General features: G+C 57.2%; 1 protein-coding gene across 1 annotated transcript in view; it reads left to right on the top strand.

The window, feature by feature from the left end:
* PTK7 (protein tyrosine kinase 7 (inactive)) overlaps positions 1-18260 on the top strand; it is a 109691-nt gene that overhangs the window by 70452 nt on the left and 20979 nt on the right. Inside the window, exons 2-4 of the mRNA XM_077814180.1 lie at positions 14113-14406; positions 16543-16645; positions 17061-17251. Coding sequence (XP_077670306.1) covers positions 14113-14406; positions 16543-16645; positions 17061-17251 — 588 coding nt within the window. The remainder of the gene's footprint in view (positions 1-14112; positions 14407-16542; positions 16646-17060; positions 17252-18260) is intronic.

Below are 18260 nucleotides of genomic sequence, written 5' to 3'. Positions count from 1 at the left end.
TGGCCATTGATTTCTGGGCATGACTGCTGAGATTTCCAAAGGCCCGGAAGGCCTTTTTCCATGTGAGGGAGGTGCTGCTCCCCAGGAACAGCTGAGCCCCCCATTCCCATCTCTGCAGGAGGCTTTTGGCCTTTGCTGTTGGATTTGACTGTGTCCAGATCCCCCCCTCCTCACACCTCACCATGTGCCAGCCTCACTCGGCCAGGTGCTGCTCCTGTGTCACACCAAACAGCGTTAAAGAAATAATTCCCAGCACCAATAAACCAGTGTTATTCCTCGTTAACCCACGTGGTTAGCCAGCAGTCAGTATTAGACAGCTTGAGTCCGGGTCAGTAGACCGGTCTTGCAGTGGTTCTTATTGAGAGCTAATGCACAAGATGTTCCCATAGGAAGCCACCTCCACTCTCTTCTTCTTTCTTGCCACTCTCCTGTTCAGGGTCGGTGGCTTCTATAGACTTTGCTTTCGGAGGGGCCTGCTGTTGTCAGGAATGTACCAGGCCTGAAATTGCAGAACTCACCAAGCATGTGGTATAATTTCACTCTGAGCTACCAGCCACAGAACTAGATCTCCTTAACCTCAGCAGGGAGCCGGGGTCCTCCCTCAGCTGTCTCACTGCTGGTGCAGCTGGGTGAATGCTCACTCAGTTGGATACAGCTTGTATCCACACCTGTCTGGAGAAATCTTGTGAGTCCTTTTTTGCCACATGAGAGTGGGGTTTGTATTTCACTCTTCGCTGTCCCATGGACTGAAGGGACAAGGCCACTCTCCTGGCTGCTCAAGAGTAGAATGGCCCTGGCCCTCAACCTTCGCTAAGTTTCAGAGTAGCAGCCGTGTTAGTCTGTATTCGCAAAAAGAAAAGGAGGACTTGTGGCACCTTAGAGACTAACCAATTTATTTGAGCATAAGCTTTCATGAAGTGAGCTGTAGCTCACGAAAGCTCATGCTCAAATAAATTGGTTAGTCTCTAAGGTGCCACAAGTACAACCTTCGTTAACTAGCTCAGTTGGAGGCTTGTACCTTTCAGTCAAACGTATTTAAAGTGAAATACCCCCATTTATTTTACAAAGCACCAGAACTTAAGGCTTGCTTCTCTGATCAGTCAGAAACTGTCCCAAAATGCATTCCTCCGGCAAGAGGCCACAGAGAAACAATTCAGGCGAAAACCAGATTTTTGAGTGGTTTTTTTGCATAACATGGGGGTGAGTTATTGTGGTACGCACACATCATAATACTGTGGGGGGAGTGTGTACACAGGTTTAACAGAGCTGTTTTAGCACTTGTGTCCCTGGTCGTGTGGGCTGGCACAGTTACATTTCACTCCTGAAATGCTTTGGAACTCAGCCTCGACTTTTAGGTTAACTCCTAATTAAGTTAATCAGCTTTTTCATGACTGTGTTTTTTCAAGCAGCCCTTTCGGTTGAAGTCAGAACAATCGTGCTATTCATCCCTCAGTTTGCCTTGGAGCTGATGCTCAGCCCCTCTCTGACTTTCTGAGAGTCCCGATTGCCCAGGCCTGCCTTGCCGTCTGGGTTGTGCTGGGGAACAGTCTCCTCGAGTCACTCTGGTGAGTTCACACACTGGGCACTCATGGCAGAGTGCAGAGAGCCTGCTGTCCATTGGAAGGGATTCCCCTGGTCTGACATTGGTCAGTGTGGGGACTCAAATGCTGCTTTTCCCCAGTGCAATTATAAAGGGCTTGTCTTGTCTGAGTTGCATTACCCCTGGCCTGCAGGGAATATCCGGGCGTGATTATCTAGACAACCCCTCCTGCGCAGGGTGCTTTACAGAGAGCTGAAACTGACAGCCTGTGGTGCACAGAACATGCAGTTTACCTGACCTACCCCACAAGAGGCAGTGGCCGGAAAAGGGGGGCTGGTGTGGGAGGGGGAGAGATGGAGCATGTGGGATGCAGCTCTGGTACTAGAATTTTTCATTCCACAGGAATCCAAAGCGTCTCTCAGACCGTGTGCCTGGCTCTGCACGTGGGTCGCTGGCCGGCCATTCTGCACCCGCAGCGCTGCAGGCCAGTGAAGGACTACGAGTCAGTTCGGTGAAGTGTAACAGTGCCGTTAGAATGTGAGCAGGACGCTGCCACCTGGCGTCCAGCCGCCTGCTACGGGGTCTTTACTGGCCCGAGGAGTCAGGACTCTGCCACCGTGGCATCTCTGGCAGGGCAGTGCCCTAGTGCCACACTGAGGTGTCAAGGGCTGACTTGAGGGAACCAACACCACCTCTGCAGCACCTGTGTTTCCCTACCGAGTCCCCGTTTGAGTGTGAGCATGCCAGCCTGGGCTCAGCGGGAGAGGGACTAAGGTGAGATGTCTGTTGCAGGAGGCCAAGGACTGGTCTCTGCAGTGCTATGCTCTGAAAGCCTCAGAGAAAGTTTCTCTGTGCAGAAACAAGCCCTGTCAAACTCAGTTTACCTTGACATTGATACTGTTGGGTCTCTATGTGGGGAGACAAAACTATTTACTAAGTAGGTGGGCTCTGATGTCCTTTACAGAATGTGATCTGAAACATTCATTTTTCTCTGTGATTAGTCCCACCCCTGCATTATCTCCTTGTATTGCTGTTTATCAGCCACAGGGTAGCAGCCACAAGTGTATGGTGTCAGATACAATTGTTCATGAAACTGGAGAAGACAAAGAAATGCCTTTGGGAAGGTTTCAAGTGCTAATTGTGTCACACCAAACTGAGTGCTAAAGAAATTGTTCACAACACATGAAAAACTAGTGTTACTCCTCCTTAGCCCAAGTGGTTAGCCAGTATTCAGGGTGTTGTGGGTTGCCTCCGCTAGGAAGAGAAATTGATACGGGGATCGTGTATTTCTTTGGTGCAGTCCTGTTTATTTTGTTTCCTTGAACATAGTAGGAATCAAACAGGAGGCTATTTCTTTGCTCACAATTCCAAGCTTCTTTCAGCCAGCACTCTGCCCAAAAAGCATTCTCTCTTTACTTTCTCTCATGGCCAGACTACAAGAACTTCTCTTGTCTCCTGATTTTCTGCTTGCTTCTGGCTGACGCAGCTCCATCAGAAAAGACCCAGCCCCGTGTTTGCATTCAGTCTAATCTCTGGGCTGTGGCTTCCATTGTAATTGCTCCCTTGTGTAGTCTGGATGGAAGGTAGCCAGCATGCCCATCAGCTGCAGTGTGGTTTCACTCAGGACTAGATCAAAGCTCATTAGCCAGCTGTTAATGCGTGTCAGCAGGGTCCACAGGGACAGTTAGTCCGTGGTGGGCTAGTGCGGGGTAGAGTCACACCCCAGCTTTCTGTGAACTAAATGTCTGTGTAGGCAAGCCCCAAGTCTGGCTGCTGCTAGTTCACTCTAAAATTCAGACCCTGATGAGTCCTTGCCATGAGCCCTCAGAAAATCTGTTATCCAGCTCCTGGATCCACTCAAGTTCTGGCCCGAAATTCTATCATTGAAGGAGAGCACAAGGGTTGCTGCTTCTGTTGCGCTTCACGCGGCGGGTTCCCAACGCATCCTGGCGCTAGAGTGCTTAATCCAGCATGTCACTAGGATCTACCATGGCCCAACCAATGTTTGCCTCCATTACCCTCCAAATATACTATAAAAATAGAGGACAAGTGCGTCGTTTCCCCTGGTTCACCAGAGAGGTCCGGCCTCTGACACATCCTGGGCCCTAAGTATGTGTTTGTAAAATCCGTAGCCAGCACCTGGATCCGGCTGGCCCTAGCTCATTTTTCGCACAGACCCCTTCTGTTCAGACAGCAAGTGTATCCACCCTAGTACATCAGAGAATCCTGTGCTCCAGAGCGGCCACAGTAACCCGGCCTGACACCTTGATCTGTAGATGCATCACAAGTCACGCAGTAACACTCTGCAGGAACAAGAAGTGGTGTGGGCATAGCAGATGGGCTGCTGCACATGATCAAATTATACTGGGGTTTAGCTGGTCAGCTCTTAGTGTATGTGATGTGATTGCATTGGTAACTGAGGGCCTGGGGATGGTGGTTCTGCCAGATTCTTTTTGTGGTGCACAAGTTAATGATTGCTGTTTTATTGGTTTAAGCACTCTTGGTTTGAAATTAAGTGCTTAATACTTTAATCCCCTGGTACTTAAAATGAGGATGACACATCCCTACATCAGATGTGCTGTTTGTACAAATTAATAGATCGCAGTGAAAGCATTCAGGGCAAGGAGGGTGCTGGCATGAAAGTCAGGCTACCCCACTGTAATTGAACGGGTCTCCTTGTGCACATCTGGCTTTTACATGGTGCTCCCTACCAAAGAGGAACAGATCCAAAGGCACTCACCAGCACTGTGGCCTAGTCACGCCTGGGACCCCTGGAACTTTCCTTCGGAGGTCAGTGGTGGCAGCATGTGTGCCTAACTAAGGGAAGAGGTCTGCAGAGTCCGGCTGTGTCATATCTGCCGCCCCCTCTGTTCCTGTGGGCCTGTTCATCTGCCTGGTGTCTTGTTGTAACCCTGTTCTGTGACTTGTCTGTGCAGCACTTTGCTTGGGGGCTACTTGACTACAAATGAATAACAATGTGCATGGAGCTGTATGTACAGTGCAATGTCACTATCTGCCGGTTGTCTGTTCGCCTTCGTCCCTCACCTACAGTGTCAGACAGCTAGCGCCCCCCGCCTGTCAGCGACCTGGACCTTCACAAGTGCAGCTTAATGAAAGAGCATATGGTTCAGCTTGCTGGGCAGCCTTGAGAGATTTAGCCAGCTTGTATTGTTTACGCGACAGCTGCTGCGGGCTGATGGACAGACTGTACCTCGTTGTAGGGCACGTGGGGTGTGGCGACTGATTGCGGAAACCCCCTTTGGACTTGCACTGGTGTTGTCCGGGGGACACACCATTGAAAAAGCTGTTTTTGATGGCAAGCCCCCACACCCAAGATTTCAGGCCCTGGTTCACGGCGGTGGGCTTGCACTGTAGATCGTACCATGCCTGGCGCGGGGGTCAGGGTCACTATACCTACCTCGTACTAGTCAATGCAAACTCCAGGGCTGATCAAAGTCAGCTGATTGGCACCTTTTGATGGGCGGGTGTGTGTACCTCTACAGAAGCTCTAGGCCCCCCCGGGAGGCTTCGGTGTTGAGGCGTGATCTGAAGAAGGGCCCTGTGTGCATTCTCCAAGCTGTTTACATAAGAGTGGGCTGGTGCTTAATCACTCTCTGCTGTGCCTGGCCCGGACACAAATGGCAGGGGTGCTGGTGCTGGTCCCCCGCTGGTGTCAGGCCAAGGCCAACACCAGCACCCGGACACAACGCCAGGTGGCATGTTCACGAGCCAGCCAAAAAGCTGGTCCATGGTCTGTCAAGTTCCAGCCCTTCCCCCTGCCACCTGGGCCAGCTTCCCTCTGCATGACATCAGGTTTGCTTCTCAGTACTTCCCTGTTGGCTTCTCTAGACGAGGAATCGCAGCTGGCAAAGGCTGGGGACAGCAAGGCCGGCCCAGCGAGGCTCTGGGAATGCAGCGCAGGGGCAGCCCCTCCTTAGCCCACATGTTGGGTTGCTCTCTCCCTGCTCACATGACAGGTGAAGAGGCCAAATGACAGGTGTGATGCACACGTGACAGGTGTGATGTTTTTAGCGGTCTTGCTCCTTCTTCGCAAAGTGCTTCAGGAAGGCTCCTGTCAGCTTTGTCCTGTGCTCCCCTGCCCCCAGCTAATGCCCTCAGCTGGCATTGACAGGTGACAGTTCCCACATCCACTTCCCATGCTGTTCCAGCACGGCGTGCCCAAACCCGTCGGCACCGCTGCGGTCCTTTCCATTCCCAGCACCTCTGGGCATGGGGGAGAGGGGGAACAGCTCAAGCACCCAAAGCACTCGGTATTGAACTGGCTTTTCAAATGCTACTCCATCCCCCCAGTCCAACAGCAGCCGGAAGGGAGAGGGTGTTGAGCCACCAGAGGGACCTGCTTAGATCAGTTGGACTCAGCTGCCTTCTCATGCTTCCTGTTGTTAGTTCCTTGGCACCAGTGTCTGCAAACGCTCGGTGTGGTGCAAAGGGACTGAACCCTTGTGCCCAGGAGCGTGGCACTGGGTGAGGTCCCACAAAGCAGGGCTAGCTGCCCTCCCCTTGCTCTGGCAGAGGCCTTAGCTGGGTCTGCACTAGCCTTTGCCTTGGGGCCTCTGCTTTTTGTGCTGCCCTGCTGCCAGTGTTTGAACTGCAGTGTCGTCTAACCTTGCTGCGGGCGCGGTGGAGAAAGGCTGGCAGCCGCTGTGGGCTGCAGACAAGATGGGGAGATATGCGTGTCATAAGGCCAGAGAGGAGCAGTTTGTGATCAAGGCCTGGGTGAGATTTGGGGTGGCAGTGGAAGGTCTGGTTTTACTCTGGGAGGGGCTGCTGTTTAAACTAATCCCACATCTGATTTGAGGCCAGGATTGGAAATGGCGGCGTTCTCTTTGGATTGGGCTCCCAGAGCACGGTACCTGGGCAGATTGAGAGTGCTGAATGCTTCTGTGCCGCTTCCAGAGGCATTGTGAGGAGAGCCAGGCCTCAGCCCGGGGAGCTCAGGATGGCCAAGGGTCTGATTTGGATGCCTTGTAGTCCCAGCAAGCCAGACATGCAAGAGATTTTCCCCATTGCCTTTCTCAGCAAGGAGCAGCCACTCAGACGTAGAGAACTGCTGTGGGTAGGCAGTTCCACCTGTCGGACGCCCGTTAGCCCTGTGGCCGTCGCAGCGCTCTGCAGAGCAGCCAGCCGCCCTGCGGGCCATCCTAACCAGGCAGTAGGGCTTAGTCTTTAATAGGTGCTCACCCGGCGTCTGGGCATAGAGAATCGTGTTCTAAAGCTCCAGCCGCGGCCGGATACGGATGTGACTCTGCACTGGGCACCAGGCTTTGTAGTCTTCACAGCCATTGTCCAGGCAGGGTGGGGAGGCTCCTCCTGCCTGCCCTTCAGTTGAGCTAACGAATCCCAGGCTGGGTGGGGCATGGTGGTGCGATGCCCTCTGTCCCCATGGGCTGAGGAGTCTCTTCTGGGGGATTTTCCTCTCCCTGGGCTGTGCTGGGTGTTAAGTATGCCGGTGCAGGCCCTGGCAGGCCAGCATGGCCCTTTGGGTGCTCTGGGATGGCGCGGTGACCCAGCAGAGCAGTTCCTCTCATCCCCTGCCCGTGCGAGGCTCACTCCGAGGAGTTTCTGGGAGGCTGAGCTCACTGGTCGAACGGGGCCAGCTGTAGATGAATATGAAAATGTCAAGCTCAAGCATGTGGCCATCAGGGCCTTGAGCTAAGGCACTCCCTCCACGTTAGTGTCTGTGAAACCTTCTCTACAAGTCAGGTTTGCTTGGGTCTGGAACGTGTTCTGCTGTCTGGCATGTGCCCCCTGCAGCTATGCAGCGGGGCCGGGTGATTGCCCTCGCTGTCTCCGTGAATTCCCCTGCCCATGGGCAGGATGGCTGCACAGCCATCCCCGCAGCTCCCAGGAAGCTGGGCCACTAGCCGCATGTGATACGAAGAGCTGTTTGTGCAGATGTTGTGCTCCTTGTGGGGGTCCAGGAGCTCGGAGCTGGGCCTTGTGTTCTGCTCGTGTGGGCTGAGTGCAAGGAGCTGCAGTGTGGGTATCGCATGGTGACGGCGGAAGCAAGCTGTGGGCCCCATGGCTGGGCAGGGCTTGCGGTGGGAATGCAGCTGGGATGGGGCCCTGAGCCATCTCCGCCAAAGGAGTGTCCTACCCATTGTGCGTGGGCGAAGGAGGATCCCCCTGGTCTCCCTGCGGAGCAGCAGTGGGTGGGGCAGGCAGTGTCACGCTCCATCACAGCCCTGGCTTTGGTTCTCCATTTCTGTGGCCCCTTCCGAGCGGTGATCTGCGGCCAGCAGACTTCCTGTGGCCCAGGTGCAAGCTGCACTGTCTGAGGGACCCCTTGTGGGAGACACCTCTCCCGCGTTCGTTGCCTCTTCTCTCCAGAGCCGCGCGACTCCTTTGACAGGCCCAGCGAGGCTGGGTGCAGGAGCCTGGGTCTGAAAGAGGAAGGTGCTGGCCACCAGCACGGCCTGTGGCATGCATGGCAGTGCCTCCTGGTGGGCTGTCGGGGATCTGCAGCTGATTGTCGCCAGACGTTATGGGCCAGTTGGACCTGCAACGCTTGTGGGTGTCCGCTGTGCTGCTTCCTCCAGGCTGGGCGGGCTGGCTGGCTGCGTTTTCTCCCTAGCCCCACCCCAGCGGGTCCCTGACCACCACCTTTAGGTAGGTCTGGAGCTTGTTGCTGGAATACAGGCAGGAATCCTGTTTCTGAAGCCATTCCCCCTGCCGGAGCAGCTGGGGGAACTCGGCATCTTGGACGCTTCGCCATTCACCTTCGATGTATAAAGTACTCAACATCTGCCTCGAGTTGGACAGCCCCCCAAGCTCTGCGCTGCCTTGGCCTCCCTCCACGTGAGAGCGGGAGGCTGGGAACGGGATCGGGTAGCGAGCAGTAAATGCTGAATTGCCCTTTGTCCGTCTCTCTTCCGATTGCCAGCTGGTAGCCTGAGCGGCGCGTACAGGCAGCTGGCTGCAGACAGGCAGTTTGCACGCTCCTGGGTGGACAGTTAGACCGACCTTGCTCGGGGGATGTTCAGCAGTGCCTGGCCTGGCCCCGGCCAGTTCTCCAGCCGCGTGGCCCGTGCCTGGCCAGTGCTCTCCTCGAGCTAGGTGGGCTGTGCTGGGGAAGACCTGCTCAGCCTGCATTGCCGGCCCTTGACACGGTCTCCTTTTCCTGTCGCGCGGCTCCAGCTGCCACGCATTGACGCTCAGCCCCCGCAGCAGCCCCCGTGCGGTTCTGATGGCTGGACCCTGTTCAGGCTGAGAGGGCCCGCGGGCTGCATCGCTGGAGGGGTGGGGAGCAGGTGCTGCTAGGCACTGGGATTCCCACAAGCTCCCCTCTAGGGAAGGGGCTTTACAGTGGCCATTCCCCCCGCACCTGTTTGCAGATGGGCTTGGGGGGGAGGGAGTCTCCCAAGCGTTGGAGCAGTGGCTATCATCTGCTGCGGGGATGCTCCCCTCTCCTCCCCCAGATGGGCCGCCACCGCCTGGGCACACCTCAGGCTGGGGTGTCCGCACTGCTTGCCCCGCCCTGGCCGAGCCAGGCTGGGGTGAACAGCCTGCAGGAGAGAGCGAGGTCCTTGTTCACACTGCTTCCCCCGTTCCTGTGTGCCCTCCTGACATGGTACCCGAGGGGCCTAGGCAGTCTCTGAGCTCTGGGACTGTTTGGCAGGGGCAAGGCAGGAGTGCCCCCTTGGTCAGCCCTGAGCAATGGGCTTTGCCCCAGAGCCTCGCAGACCCTCCCTGCTGGGGTGATCCAGCCTCTCACTGGGCCTTCGCCAGTGCTCCTGCTCCGCCTCTCCCATAGCTCTGCGCTCATCTCTCTCCTCTGGCCCGCGGCTGCCTGGTGCTGGCTGTGACCTCGCAGGGCTTCAGCTGGGATTTGAACTGGTGCCATGGTGTTTTCTTGCCTAGCTGTGCAGCCAGGTATTTGCCTCTCCTCTGAGGTGCTTTGTTCTCTTCCTGTGGCCAAAGCTCCTGCCGGGTCCTGTCCCTCTGGGCCACTCCTGTTTCAACCAGGAGCTGTGTTTCTGGGTTAACCCCTTCCTCTCCCAGGCTGTGTCAGGCAGAGATAAAGCCGAGGTGTGGGTTGAAAACTGGCCCTCCGGGTATGTCAGAGAGAGGAGACAGTTTTTCCAAAGTGGGGAATCATTTGGGAAGGGGAGATGCTGGAGCGGAAAGCCCAGGAACAGAGCTGGTAACAGACAGACATGTCTGCTCCTGAAATGTAACCTGTGAAATCTGGGCACTTGGCAAGCAGGTTAGTGCATGCCAGGGCGGTTGGAGCCTCCCAGTGCCCTGTGTGTGGCACGGAGAGGGTGGCTTTCTCCTTTGGCCTAGTTAATGTCCTGACTGCAATTCTGGGCACAGGGCTGCTCCCACGTAGAGATGAGAAAACAACCGTGCCGCCTTTTCAGTGCGGGTTTTTTCTGGAAGTTGAGGCTCTGAGAATTCAGACTGAGGTGCTCGTTTGTAACAGGGAGGGGAGTTAATCACTGGACCAGCTTCCTTAGCGACATGGCAGATTCTCACCACTTGGAGTTGTTAAATCCAGCCTCTAGCTCCAGTGGAAGCAATTGGCTCTGTGAGGGAATCACTAGGTGAGGCTCTGTGGCCTGTGTTAGGCAGGAAGCCAGCCTAGTCCCTTTTGATGGTGAAGTCGGACTCCCCTTGAGCCAGAGCGCTGCTGGCTGTTGCATTGGCCAGGCTGAAAGCTGTTGGCTCCAGGAGCTGGATTCAGAGCCCCGGGCTCACTCCGCAGGAAATGAGCCCCAGGAGGCAACTCAGCGGGTTCTCCAGGAAACAGACACGGGCTCAGTCGCTCTGAGGATGAGGAGGAACCTGCTTGCTGGAAAACTGCAAAGCAGAACACTTCAGAGTCACCGAGAAGGGCCTGAACTCTTCGACGAGCTCCTTGGGAGACCGGGTTGGATGTCCCCACCCTTTGGGGCCTTTGAGCACCCGCCCTAACACAGCTAGCCAGCTCCCCCTGCTTTCCCTCCCCAGGGTTCCCATCTTGTTCCTGGGTTGAGCAGACTCCATCCGAGCCCGTCAGCACCTGTGCAGTCCCTGGGGCGCAGCAGCTATGGCTCCCATGGGGAAGTCAAGCTACAGAGACGGCCGTGGGCCCTTAGCTTCTTTGGCTGGGATTCAGCAGCTGGAAGGGAGAGTTACAGCCTCAGAGACCAGCCCGCTCTGGGTTAGGAGCAGCAGCCCAGACAGAGGAGCTGGTTGGAACGGCCTGGCACTGGCCTTTGATGGTGGAGGAGAAGCCAGCCGCTACCCGGCTGGGCATCTGCCACTCTTCTGGCGCACAGAGCGGCTAGTCCTCAGCTTTGGCATGCTGCCTGCCTCTCCTGCAAACTCCCTCTGGGCCCAGGCTCTGGAGAGACTATGCCAGGGCCCTGACTGCTGCTCCCTTAGGCTCTTTTATTGACCAGATCAAAGCATTATTGATTATCTCCAGTAGGCTTCCTTCAAAGGGCATTGTTTGCTTAATTGCCTTCCCCTCCCCCGCTCAATCCCTGCCTTTGAAAGGGGCTCCCAGTGGGGGAGGATAGCACCATAAGCACAGAGGCAGCACTGCAGGAGAGTTCCTGGTAGGGACACAGTCCCCAGACCCCAGTTGGGGCAGGGCTCCAGACTGAGCTTTGCAGGGGGAGCCATTGCAGGATAGAAGTCAACGTGCCTTCGGGGGGGATTCCAGGCTTCAGAGTCTCTGACCCTCCACTCCATGTGGCTCGGAGCTGGGGTGTTCCTTTGTGACTCCTCTCAGCAGCCCAGCCCCGGGCTCTGCCCCTTCTCTGCCAGCGCTCCCCCGAGAGAAGGGAGCGTTTCCAGTTGGCCTGTGTTCAGGACAGGCCATCGGCATGCAGTTCATGGGCTCTGCAGCTTGTGTGTGCTGGGGCACGGCACCCCTAGACTGCCTGGGCGGAGCTGCAGGGAGGGCCATGGATTTGGGCGACAGACGATCCCTCTGGGGCTTCAGATGCAGGAAATCCAGACTGCTCGAAGTCCCAATTCTGAAGGAAATTGAAACCGTCTGGGCGTCTCTTACCAGACCGTGTTTAACCCTTGATGGGCTGGACTAGATCATGGTGCAGTGGTCCCGAGGGATGTATGGACGTCTGTAGTGTTGGGCACGGAAAGCGTGTGGGTGTGTATCTCACTTTGCACAGTGAAGCCATTGTAACAGATGTTCCAGTGCACACCGGGAGTTCCCATCACAGCAGTTCCCAGCTCCTGAGCGTCGTGGGATCAGGACTGTAGCGTTGAAAGTGCAGCCTTGTTCAGCCTCCGGGTTCCACCAGGTCCTGGGTGTTGGCGTCCTGGCCAGGAGGGTTCCCTGCATTCCCCCGTCTGTCAGGCCTGAGCTTGCTGCCTGTCAGCAGGACAGAGAGCACTCAGGGCAGAAGGCGGACGTGTCCTGCACTGTGTTCCCCAGGCTCAGGCACTGTGTGGACGGGGAAGAGCAGTGAGAAACGTCGCCTCGGGCAGTGGAGCAGCACACGGAGCTGCGTCCTGGTGCTAGCTGGGAGGCTGCTCAGAGGCTGCTTTTCACTTTGGCCTTCTCTTTTCTGAGCTGGAAGGACTTGTTCTGGCCTGGCACGAGCTAGCGCGGGGAGCCTTAGTGCTGACAGGGCAGTTTGCGGCTTAGCCCGAGCGTTTATCACGCCCTTCCGACTCGCGGGAAGCTACAGTCTGCCCTGTCGGCACTAGGGCTGCACCCCATGATGGTTGTGGAGCAGATATTGGCTAACGGGGTAAAGTCCTAGGCCGTGTCTTCACTACAGAAGGGCAGGGTTTGCAGTGAGGTGCTTGCTGCGCCTTTGCTGGGCTGCTGAGCCGAAGCACAGACGGGGGCGAGGACAAACCTGGGTGGGGAGGTAGTTCTGACCTGCTTGGGCAGTGAAGTCAAGTCACAGCCTGGTGAGCGGGGGGTCCTGGAGCTGGGCCTAGGCAGAGCTGCCCACAGGGGGCCCCCAGCACCTTTCTCCCCCACCCGTTAACCGAGCCGTTCCCCAGCCGTTCTGCCCCCAGGCCAATCTCTGCGCTCATGGGGCTGAGCCCTCTTGTCAGTCTGGCCCCAGTTGTGGGTGCTGAGCCCTGGGAATGTGGCCTGGAGCTGGGGGGAGCCCCTGGTCTGGAGTGGGAGCACCCCCTCCCTGCCCTGCTGCCCCTTAAGCGTGGCAGCCCTCTCCAGGGCGCTCTGGGTCAGAATGCTCTGAAGCGGGTGTGTAGTAAAAGAAGCAGGCTGTGTTCCCAGTGTCTCTACTGTTACTGCTCCCAGGGTGACCCCAGCACATGCCCAGTCCTGGATTCCCCCCAAAAACATTTGTTATGCATGTCCAGCCCTCTTCTGGGCAGCCCAAATGTGTTAGGTGTGTAGCCCCTCTCAGGGGATCAGTACACAGCAGTCTGCCTCAGCTTGAGTTACCCACCCAGTTCACAACGCTGGGTTAGTTCTAATTAAAGAATAAAATGAGTGTATTTAATTGCAAGGAGAGAGCTGTTCAGGGTACAAGTAAAGAGGCATGAAAGTCAGAAATGGTTCCAAGAGAAATAAAGATAAATCGCTTCCCAAGCTGGGCTTGGCTCACGGTGAAGTCCATGAGCACGTGTCCAGTAACGCTACTGACCAAACCCTCCGGCCAGGATCTGCTCCCAAAGCCCAATAAGCATTTCTTTCCTGGTCTTAGGTGAACAGGAGAGAGATGGGCGGGGAGAGAGAACCGGGGGGTTGCCCCTCACTTTTATAGTTCAGTCCTCTTTTGAAATGCATTGTCCTGAGGGTGACCCCTAGGTAAAGGTCTTTCTCCCTGAGAGCCAGGAGACAAGGAGTCCCGGGTGCGGGGAGAGGTTCCATGCTGTTGTTTGCTGAGATCAGATCTGTTTGTTCCTGCCCCGTCCTTGCCAATGAATGGCCACTTGGTAGTCGATGGCCCGTCAGCTTTGATGGCACCTGCCTGGCTGGGGCGACAACTTGTCCTTTGTCTTTGAGAAGCAGGTTTACCCCCCCTCCCCCAGACTTGCCTGGCGAACGCCCTTCAGTCATGAGTTCGGCTTCTGCTCAGAGCGTTACATGGAATGCTGCTCCAGCCCTGTCCCTGAGATGTTGTTAGCTGTCAGATGACACCTCCCCAGGCGTATCTGTACAAAGATTATTGGTGTGGTGTGCAGGGTGTGACGGCAGGGGGCGTTCTGTCACAGCGGGGCACTCGAGAAATGGGTCTACACTTAGAATTCACATGTCCCTCGCTAGGTGTGGAACTGTTATGCTGACCTAGACCCCGGTGTGGCCAGGACAGCAGCAGAATTCTCCCACCAGACTAGCTATTGCCGCTCAGGGAGGCAGCTTAACTGCAGCCATGGAAAAACCCCTTCAGACGCTGTAGGAAACGTCTCCGCCACCCAGGCATGGCCTGCATCTCCCAGGTCCTGCTGGGGCCTGTCTCACGCTGTCTTCCTCTGCTGAGAGCTGAGAGGCTGACCCCTTCCCCTGTACGCTTCCCGCGGGAGGCTGCTCTTGCTTCATCTGAGCTGCACCCCTTCCCTAGGGTACCCCCTGGCCCCGCCGGTGACCTCCTTTCCTGCCTTCCTTTCAGCCGTGGGCACTCGGGCGCGGATCCTCTTCACCAAGGAGCCGTCCTCTCAGGACGCCTTGCACGGCCGCAGCGCCATCCTGCGCTGTGAGGTGGAGGAGCCGAGCGGCGTGGAGTTCGAGTGGCTGCACAATGGGCTCTTCATCCAGGACACCGAGCGCCGCTTCCAGGAGGGCAGCAACCTGAAGTTCACCGCCGTGGATCGGCAGCAGGACGCCGGGGGCTTCCAGTGCGTGGCCAGGAGCACAGTCACGGGAGAGGAGGCCCGAACGGCCAACGCATCTTTCAACATCAAGTGTGAGTACGAGAGCAGGGCCAGTGAGCCTGCCCCAGGCACGCTCCTCCTGACCCAGACTCCCGGGGTGGGCACATGGGAGCGGGTACAGCCCTCCTTCCTGCTGCCTTTTCCTTGCCAAGACATCCCCTCAGCTGGTGTCCACTTTCCCAGAGCTTGCTAACGGCCTGGCTCCTTCCTTTGATGTATGCTGCGGAGCAGCACGCACCACGGCCACTGGTCTCCAGGCCTGGCCCAGTCACCCCTCCCCTCTGCAGAGAGGCACAGTGACCCAGTGAGTCCTCAGGGATGTGGCCAGGGTGGGACGGGGTGGGGCCAGGTTGTTCTTCCCTTGGAGCTGTCAAAGTGAATGAAGAGCTGGGCTGTACACAGAGTGGTTCCTACAAGACCCAGCAGATGTGCTGTCTGACTCCTCGGTGGGTAAGTGGGAGCAGAGGGACTGACTGGGTTAGGAGGGGCGATTTCTAGCTGGGAGCTGTGCCAGGCTGTGGGACTATATGGGCTGGAGGAGTGGGTGGGAGCCCTTGGCACTTTGAGCTGCCAAACTGGACCAAAGCCTAGGCAGGGATCTGCAGTGCCCACCACCCGGAGAATGGGCTGGGAGCTGGGATAGGTCTTTCCTGTGGGCGTTACCCTTCTCCTGCTCTCCGCCTTCCCTCCACCACACCAGGCACAAGCCTTCAGACATGGCTACTAGAAAAGAGCTCCCCTGTTACCATGTGAGGCCAGGCCGCCCCCGACCACCTGCCAGCTCAGTGGGGAGCTATGCCCCAGCCTGGCAACGCTCCCGCAGTGATGTCGGCATGGAGAGCTGCGAGCTGGAGTCTGTGCAGTGTCTGGAGTAATCTGATGCTGGTCGGTGGCCCTGAGCTCCGCCAGTCCTTAGCCCAACTCCTTTACCTCCAGCAGGCTGTTTGTCATGGGGTGCTTGTCTCCATCTTTTGCTGACTCTCCTTATGAGTATTTGCTCCAGGCTATGCTGGACTTTTGTCCCCTTGGATGACATTGAGCACAGGCCTCGGCCCAACGTTTAAACCCTTCTCCTGTGCGCCACTCCCTGTCAACATTACAGAACACCAGAACGGCCATGCTGGGTCAGCCCAATGGTCTAGCTAGACCTTATCCAATTCCTTTATAACCTAGTTCTACTTTTGGCCTTCACAATATCCCCTGGCAGTGAGTTCCACAGGTTGACTGTGCGTTGTGTGAAGAAATACTTCCTTCTGTTTGTTTTAAACCTGCTGCCTATTAATTTCATTGGTTGACTCCTGGTTCTTATGGGATGGGATGGGATAAATTACACTTCCGTAGTCCCTTTCTCCCCACCAGCTGTGACTGTATAGCCCTCTAGCGTGTCCCCCTCAGTCCTCTATTTTCCAAGCTGAGACATCCCAGTCCCTTTCATCTCTCCTCAGACAGAAGCTGTTCCATCCCCCTGAAGGTTTTTGTTGCCCCTCTTTGCACAGTTTCTAATTCTAATGGGTCTGTGATGAGCTGGGCGACCCCCGTGGTTTGGCTGAGCCCTCTGGGTGCGGCTGATAGGGTTGCCCCTCCCCCACGTTCCCAGCGCAGCCCCCAGGCCAGGCATGGTCAAGCTGGGCTTGTGACCTCGGCTTGCATGTCTGCCTGGTTTTGATCTGCTCCATTGCCTGCTTTGAAGGCCCTTCATGGATCTCGGCAAATGCCCTGCGAGGGTCAGAGACTACTCCCTGCTGCTGCCTCCCCCCCCATGGCACAGAGCCCCAGCGAGCCGCAGGCCACGGCTGGAGATGCTCCTGATGTGAGCGCTGGAGGCTGGGGGGTGTGGAGAGTCCCAGGCCCAGCTGAGACCAGCCAAGAACTGCCTGGGGCCGGTGCTGCACCCTGCTGGCTGGGGGAGCGGAGCAGCTGGACCAAGCCCAGGGCCCCAAGAACCCGCTTGGGCACTCTGGGGCCCGCGTGCAGCCTGGGGGGGACCTGGAGCAGCCATGGAGCTAGCGTCTGAATGTCAGCACTGTCGCTGACTGTGGCAGCAGCGGGGTGGGAGGGCTGGCCTGCTCCAAGCTAGTGCCGTGGCAGCCGCGGGGTGCCGGCAGGAAGGTGTGGGGTGGGCACGCTGCTCCGAGCAGTGGGGGCTGGAACCCCCTTTCTTTTTGCAGGGCTCGAAACGGGTGGCGTTGTCCTGAAGCACCCAGCAAGCGTGGCAGAGATCCAGCCCTCTACCTCCGTGACGCTGCGTTGCCACATCGACGGCCATCCGCGGTAAGGAGCTACTCTCGCTTCGCCAGCGTCCGGGCTGGGCTCTGCCTCGCCTTTCACCTGCGCGCTCGCGCTCTCTCTCTCTCTCTCTGTCTCTCCTGTGAAGATCCACCAAAGCCTGGGGGAAGGTGAGAGGCAGGAGTAAGCATCGGGGGAGAGAGCAAACGGCGGGAGCACAGTAAGGGCGGGCCTAGAGCCCGAGGTCCTGGAGCTGCTTGGTGTTGCTGAACGGGGTCACTGTCTGTCATTGGAACGGCTGCATGCCTCGTGGCTTCCCGAGCTGTGTCTACGTGTGTCCAGGCCAGCAGGGTGCAACGAAGGGTCAGCCGAGCGGGCCGTTTCCCGGCTGCTTTCCTCAGTGCATGTGCTCTCAGGCCCGCTGCTGGCCACCACACTGACATGCCTGTCTGTCTCCTAGCCCAACGGGCCAGTGGTTCCGGGATGGCAGCCAGCTCCTGGATGACCGTAGCAGCTACGGGATCAGCAATAAGGAGCGGACACTAACCCTAAAGAGCGCCAGCCCCGAGGACAACGGCATCTACTACTGCTGTGCTCGCAACGCCGTGGGCATGCTGTGCAGCAGCAACAACTTCACGCTGAATATCATCGGTAAGGGGCGCTCTGCCCACCCGGGCAGCAGGTGCGCGCCCCACAGGCTGGGGGGCCCAGGGAGAGGGCTGTTCAGTGCTGTGTCAACTGCCTTGTCTTTGATGTTGCAGAACATCAATGAGGCTGTGACCTCAGATCTGCCGCAGCTGGGGAAGTGTCAGGCTGGTGTGATTTCCTCCGTCCCCCAGGAGGGAGGGGAAATTGTCATTCACAGGGGCCCTGCCTGAGCTAGGGACTGGAGCAAGCACCCCACCTGCATGGCCACATTTTAGCCCTGCCTCGTCCCCGAGGCAGGCGCAGACAGTGATGTTTCTAAATACCTGCCCCAGGGCCCCAGCAGGGAGCTGGCGGGTTTGTCGGCCCCGCTCTGCTCTGCGCACAGTGCTTGTATCGGGCAGCAGGTGCCGTTGTATCCGTGTGTTAAACCCCTTCAGCCCCAGCGCAGTCACACTTATACCGGGATAAAGGTGCCATGTACCGGTCCACCAATGTAGGCAGCGTGAAAGCAGCATCCACCCAAGGGGCTGGAGTGCTTTCTCCCTCCCAGTCCAGGTGAAGCGATATGCCGTGTGTGTGTAGACAAGGCCTTAGCCACCACTCCTGTTCCCAGTCTTGGCTGGTCCTTGCAGAGGGGCTGTAGCTGGCAGAGAGATGGCATGCCCAGAAGGGAGGTTGGGTGAAGGTACATTTCTGCCATGTGGGAAGGGAGCAAGCAGCTTGGTGCCAGACCCTGCTGTGTCGGACAGGCCCCCTCTCCGTGGCTTCTTGGAAGGCAGGCTGGGCCTTCCCCAGCTCTGCTGGCCCTGCCTATGGCTGGGCTGGGCTGCGGCAGCAGACTGACGCTTGTGGCTCTGGCTGTGCTTTCCAGACTGGTCAGCATTCCCGAAGGGGAGCTAGGAGCCAAAACCAACATGGGAAAGCCAGGAGCGAGGACCCAGCAGCCTCCCCAGGAGGCAGGGCTTGTGCCGGGACAGGAGTATAAGCGCCTGCTGGCGCGAGGGTCCCTGTC

This window comes from Eretmochelys imbricata, chromosome 3 (assembly GCF_965152235.1).
Source record: "Eretmochelys imbricata isolate rEreImb1 chromosome 3, rEreImb1.hap1, whole genome shotgun sequence".
NCBI lineage: Eukaryota > Metazoa > Chordata > Testudines > Cheloniidae > Eretmochelys > Eretmochelys imbricata.
Note: the sequence above shows the minus strand (reverse complement) of the source record. Positions and strands in the feature narration are given on the sequence as shown.